At 34.4% G+C, this 7,079-nt stretch overlaps 1 protein-coding gene across 1 annotated transcript in view; it reads right to left on the reverse strand.

The window, feature by feature from the left end:
* Positions 1-7,079, reverse strand: part of Col4a5 (collagen type IV alpha 5 chain) — a 351,283-nt gene that overhangs the window by 118,735 nt on the left and 225,469 nt on the right. The window contains exons 25-26 of the mRNA XM_004642629.2: positions 5,414-5,511; positions 3,714-3,864 (exon numbers count right to left, since the gene is read on the reverse strand). Coding sequence (XP_004642686.1) covers positions 3,714-3,864; positions 5,414-5,511 — 249 coding nt within the window. The remainder of the gene's footprint in view (positions 1-3,713; positions 3,865-5,413; positions 5,512-7,079) is intronic.

Here is a 7,079-nt window from a genome sequence, read left to right on the forward strand (position 1 = left end):
CAGTCCAGGCTGGCCTTGAACTTACTATGTAGCATATGCTGGACTCAAATTTGCAGACATCATCCTGCTTCAGCTTCCAGAATTCTGGGATGACAGGTGTATATCCCCCTCCTGGTTACTTTCTCCAATTCTTTGTGATAAGAAATAAAGCTGTTATGAACAGCTTTACTGACTTGTGAAATTTTGTGTGAAGCTTCACACTTCTTTTAGTAACTAGAAATGTAGTTGCTATGTCATATACCAAGGCTATGTTTAAGAATCTAAGAAATGATTAAACTGCTTTTCAATGGGACTGTACCATTTTGCATTCTATCTAGGAATGTATGTGCTTTACAATTATCCTGCATTCTTGGTTGTGTTTCGTCTTTTCATTTTTTCTTTTTTAAAAAATACCAATCCTAAAATTTATGTATCTCAGTTTTACTTTACCTTGCATTTTACAGATGATTAATGATACTGAGCATCTTTATTAACATGCCTCTTTGCTATTCAGGTATCTATAATGGAAAGGTTATTCAAATTATCCATTTTCCAACTAGATTTTAAAAATTGAGCTTCATTGTTATTGAGTTTTGAGAGTTCTTTATATATTCTAGTTGCAAATATTTGTCTGATATGACATTAAAGTATAGTCAATTTTATGACAATTCATCAATTTTTCTTTTGGTGTGCATTGTTCTTTTGGTATTCTAGTAACTCTTTGCCCATCTACAATCTCATAGGTTTTTCTCTTATACTTTCTTTTTAAACAAGGGAAAACATAGGATTGTCAAGGAGCTAAATTTTACCTATACAGCTATTTTTACACTATGAGGTGAAAATGCTTTCTATGGTTTTAGATGGCTATTAAAAAAAAGATGGGAAAAAGCCCATATATGGCCCTCAAAAAAAATAAATCATTCACTATTTGGCTTTTTATAGAAAAATTTACATACCTCTGTTCTAGAAGGTTTTCCCTCTCAGGCCCTTATATTTAGGTCTGTAATACATTCAGAGTTAGATTTTGTACAAGGTATTATGTATTTGTTTCGTTTTGTATACAGATGTCCAATTGTTGTTACACTACTCGTTACGAAAGTTATTGGCTGGGGATGTAGCTATGGGCATAGTGCCTGTCTGGCAAGTGTGAGGCCCTGAGTTCAACTACTGTTACCAAAATAAGTTTTTCAATTAAAAATGCTTTGCAAGTTTGTAAGAAATCAAATATATAGGGAGTGGGTTGAAGCTCAGTGGTAGAACGCTTGCTGATCATGTGTGAGGCCCTGGGTTAAATCTTTGGCATCACACAAATCAAATGTGAATCTACTTCTAGATCCCCTATTGTGTCACATTCATTTATGTGTCTAAATTTCACATATTTTGTTTATTAATTAGCTTTAATTAAAGTTTGAAGCTAGGTAGTTTTACTTTTACAATATTAGTGATTTCTCAAAATTGTTTTTTGTTATTATAAATTGTTTTCCATCTGATGATTAAAGTAAAAAATAAAAAGGTCTGTGTTTTCTTTAAAAATCTGTTTAATATATAGTACAATATGGGGAGAATCAATACCTTAATAATACCAGGCCTTCAATACACAAACAAAACATATCATTTCAAACCATGGCAGTTAGATAAGGATGAAAAATCTAGACCTTCTTATGGTGAGAACTACTGTATGCCAATTTTGGGGGGTAATGAAGACTAATCCAAGGCCAAGCATCCTTCCAGAGAGCTACAACCCCAGGCCTAGCAGGTTAATTTTTATTTTAATCTGCAGGTTGAGTTCTAACTATGAATTACTAATTCAAACCCTTAGAGCATGTATTCATAAAAGTTATCATTAAAAAATATATCATAACAAAGCCACCTAGATTTTCTTATGACAGAGGGTAAACTTTGTGATTCTCAAAATCACAGTTAACACTGTTTGCTTTCTAATGAGTCAAATATTCCAGGGCACAGACTAGGAATGTAATATATGTTGGAGGAAAAAGGAAATTACAAAGAATTCCCCAAATACTTATTCTTCTAGCAAATAAATCACTATAATTCAACTCTAATAATGGAGAATTAATGACTTCTACAGGGTTTATTTTATTTATTTATTTTTCATAATTTTATTGAGAAACAATAGCAATGAGAGAGTTTTAAAACCGATTAGTAGGACAGCTTCAATAAATAATACATTGCATATTGTTGCCTTCTTAGTGGCTATTCATAGTATTAGATGCAGACATGATATCCTGCCCAGAAACACTATTAGTACAAATCTTTCTTCTCATTGAATTAAGAGAAAGTAGTTGTATATCTGTCCTAACTATTTTAAATATACAGATACAAAATGGTCCTTCATTTGTATCCCTTTTTTTTGTTTAGTTTTGTCGGAGATGGGTATTCTACTGGCATTTAAATATTGTAGGTGTCTGAATTCAGCAAAATATTCCAATATATTCCAGTAGTCCATAATAGTAGTGGGTTATCCATAGGACTGGACATGTCTACTAGGATATGGGAATCTCACATTTCCATCCAAAAATTAAATAAGCAAATGCTTATGTTTCAAACAGGCTTTAATCCATTTGTTCAGAAAATCTGTCTCAAGGTCATATATATGCAAGAGGTAGTGATGGATTAATTTTTCATAAGAAGATACCACATAGTTTATGATCTGTGATAATTCTATCTGAAATTTTTAGAGTCATGGGTCTGTACCTCAAGGATATAACTGATGGGAAACACTACCTTCACTTTTGAGTAACACAGTTTGATAGACGAACAAAAATACTTAGTCAATGATTTTAAGGTATTACGGAATCTAACAATATCTAAGGATTCATTGACCCTTTACTCAGAGCAGTGTGAAACAATGTGTATTAGAGATTATTATCTGCAATATGATTGGCCAATATCCAAGGTAAAAACTACTATTTGTTAAAATAAACTATGATATGCCCATGAAATTCAATATCAAGTAGCATGGAGGGATGCTTGAGACAAGATCTCACTATGTAGCTCAGGCTGGCCTTGAATTCACTATGTAGCCCAGGATGACCTTAAATTCATTGTGATTCTCCTACCTCAGCCTCCCAAGTGCTAGGATTACAGGCATGTGCCACCATGCCCTGCTGGTAGGCACCTATTTTTTATGTAAAGCCTTTTATACACTGATGTGGGGTGATCTCTAATATATAAAGTTATGCTAAATAAACCAAATGCAAAAAGACCAACAGGTAATACCCTATCCCTATTTTTTTCAAAAAATGGGACATGTGGGCTGGGGAGATAGCTCAGCAGCATAAGCATCTGCCTGGCAAACACATGGTTCCGAGTTTGATCCATAGTAAAACAAAAAGAAAAGAAACGGAATATGTATAATTTAACTGGCAAGTATATGCGAATATGTGTGTGTGTGTGTGTATGTGTGTGTTTGTATTGACCATTACAAAACACTGGAAGGATAAATAAGAAACTGAAAACAGATATAAGGGGATAGAGAGGAAATAATACTTCTCATTGTTACATTATACATACACCTTTGTATTATGTATTCAATATATACAGTAAAATAAAAGTCAAGCATAGTCAATGGAAGATGAACAAAGAGTGCAGCAGTGACAGAAAGGTAGCATGAATGTCTTAGCTAATTGGGCTTTTTATCCACATGTTTTCCCAGGGGGTTCAATTTCTGTAGAAATTAAAAGCAAATTAAAAAGCAACAATAGTCTCCTTACCTTTTGGTCCAGGTAGACCATCCAAGCCAGTGAGTCCTGGAGGACCTGGAAGTCCTGGGAAACCACGATCACCTTTTGGACCAAGTGTTCCCTTGAAACCTGGGAGTCCTGGTGGCCCAGGTGGTCCAGGCAACCCAAAACCTGGCTCTCCCTTTGGCACACATATGACAAAACACAATAAAAACTCCTATGACTTCCCTGTGGCTTACTGATTACTATGAAGAATTTAAAGCAGAAAATACAAAGTAATACATTTTCCAATGGGAAGAAGGGCAGGATAATACTGGTATGTCAGAAAGCACATCTTAAAGAATGGGAATAAGGGCTTAGTAAAACAAATTATACGAGTTGGACTGTTTTCAAAGTAAGAAAGAGATAACTGAGATTTAATAACAGCCTACGTAAGGGAAGAAATGTGACTCTATAACTAATATTAGATAATTCCAAAAGATGATTTTTAATTTGACTAAGTGTGGGCATGGCTTTGTAATTCTGTATAAAATGTCCATTTACTTATATATGAATAATTTGAAAATGGCATAATTTTAAGATTTGGGTTAAATACTTAAGTGAGAAGAAAACAACAGCAAATGTGGTAAAATCTTAATAGTTTTGTACTTGGGCGATGGCCATACTCAATTTCATTGTACTACTCCTTTCACTTTTGTGTTTATTTGAAAATGTTTATAATAACATAAATGCAATGGACTGAGAAATCATTTTCTCATTAAAAGCTGAGATCATGGTGAGTTGTTTTCCCTAAGAAAAAGAAGCAATAATGATAAAACTTAGAAAAATTAATGAACTAAGTGCATAAAAATCACAGGGACACTAAAAAGATAAAAACAAACAAACAAACAAATGAAAAATGCTGGCGGGGTGTGGTGGTTCATGTCTGTAACCCCAGCACTTGGGAATCTGAGGCCGGAGGACCACTGCAAGTTTGAGGCCAGTCTGAGGGACAGAGTTCAAGGCCAGCATAAAATACATAATGAAACCCTATCTCTAAAGGATAGAATAAAAGAGAATATGGGGGCAACCAAGATAATTACATGGCATAATACTTTGCTGAAAGCTGACTGAGGAACGTTTGAATTTAAATAAGATAAAATAAAAGCAACAAAAATAACAAATACATATTCATTTGTCATTATTGTTATTATTATATCTAAGTTGATAGCAATTGTTTGCCTTATGTATCTGTGTTAAAATTGGCACAGGGAAGAGGCAATTTAGGAAGGTCTTGATACATTATCCACTGTTTCAATTAATCACACAGGCATGGGCAGAAATGAAATGTGATAGTGATTCTACGGAAGGTTCAGGGGAAGCTAATATTTACATTATCACATCTAGTTAAATAATTGGCAACTCTAAAACAGAGCAAAAACCCATTTTTTAATCCAAATATCACATCTTGTACTATTAAAGATATTTTGAGTTTAAATAGGTTTTTTTTTTTTTTTTTTTTTTTTTTTTGTAACTGGGGATTGAACTCAGGCCCTTGCACTTGCCAGGGAAGCGCTTTTTCTACTGAGCCATCTCTCCAGCCCCCTAAATAGTTTTAAATGAAAGCATAGTCAGTTAAGTTTTATCTATACATCAAAGACTTGGAACAATGTCTAACGTAAAATAGATTCAGTACTACAGAAGATAATGGGGCTAGGAAAATGAGAAGGAATAATTTAAAGTGTATAGACCTTTGGTCCTGGAAAGCCTGGTGGCCCTGGAGGGCCTTCTAGACCAATTCTTCCAGGGATCCCAGGTGCCCCTGGAGGTCCTGGAACTCCTGGTAAACCTGTGAAACAAGAAGGAGAACAGACTTTTAAATATGTACCCAAATTCTTTAACTCACATTCTCAACTTACCTTGTCATATCATGCTTAGCAACTACAGTAAGATGAAAAAAGAGCAATAACTTTTTTTTTGTACTGAGACTCAAATTCAGGAGCTTGCACATGCCAGGCATACCACTGAGCTGTATCACTGGCCCTGAAACAGTACCATTTTGTATGGGTACTTAGGATCAAGTCTTATGGATACATGATACCCTCTCTCAGTCACTTTATGACCCTTTTATAGTCACATAGAAATAACTTCTGCCAAAGATACAGCTTTCTATATAAAGACAATCATGACATAATAAATCAGAAATAAGCATAAGGAATGGATTACACAAAAACACAGGACAACTTCTCTTTTGTTTACTGTTTGTTATGGTGTAGAAGATGATTGAATTTGATTAGCATGAAAGCTGCCTTGGGAAATAGTGGATGTCACTTCTGGGTGTGACCAGCTTGATCACAGAAGCATGACCTTGGTATTATGCTTGGTATCTATCTCCTTCTTCTCTGACTCTGTTCCCCTGCTCTGCTTCACGGGTGCCACACACTAAGCACCTTTTCTATGCCACACCTTCTGCTATGACATTTCAGCTCTCTTACCAGCCAATCACATTCTGAGTACCCTGAAACTGTGAGTTAAATTAACTTTCCCTGCTTTTAGTTGTAAGTATCACGTATTATGTCTCATAAATGGAAAAGCTGATTAACACACAGGGATGAAATGCCTAACATATACTTCTGGAAATGAGCAAAAGCAACTGTAGATATTATACACACATGATATCAAACCTGATACTTTTCTGTGGTACTAGAAATTGAACTCAGGACATTCACACTCAGCTACATCACCAGTCCCTTCATGAAGTTTCCCAGGCAACCTAAATGTGGGATCTCCCTACCTCAGCCAGCTTCCCAGAGTTCTGGAATTATCAGCATACACCACCATGCCTGGAAAATCTGTTATTTTGAGAGCATCTGGCATACATAAGTGAGGATATGTTTAAGTACTCTCCTTACATAAATACCACCCATGTCATTAATGAGAATAAATTCTGGAGAAATAAAACATAACTGGAGAAAACCCCTATAAAATTTTAATAAATTAAGAGTGTTTTTACTTAGAATTAAACATTGGAAATAGGTGCATAGGAAGTTCATTCTGTTTAGTATAATAATTTAAACCACAAATATCTATTGAGTGCTTCCTTGTACCAGGATCGGTTCTATGTCTGAGCATAGAAGAGTAAACATAAAATTCAGTAATTCTCAAGAGGTCATTTTAGCTCATAAATCAAGTTGGCAAATCTACAATTGTGATTTTTTATTAAAAAAGTAAATAAAAACAATGATATAAAATTTCAAAACAAAATTGTTGGACAGTAACAATGATTAATACATATTCTACTGTTATCTTCAAAGTAATAATACATATTGCAAGATATAGACATGAAAAATTGATCAAACATAGGCATAAACCTTTCTTTTCACTGAACTAATAACAATTAGCAGTACAACTATCATA

This window comes from Octodon degus, unplaced genomic scaffold (assembly GCF_000260255.1).
Source record: "Octodon degus isolate 3935 unplaced genomic scaffold, OctDeg1.0 scaffold00157, whole genome shotgun sequence".
Lineage (NCBI taxonomy): Eukaryota > Metazoa > Chordata > Mammalia > Rodentia > Octodontidae > Octodon > Octodon degus.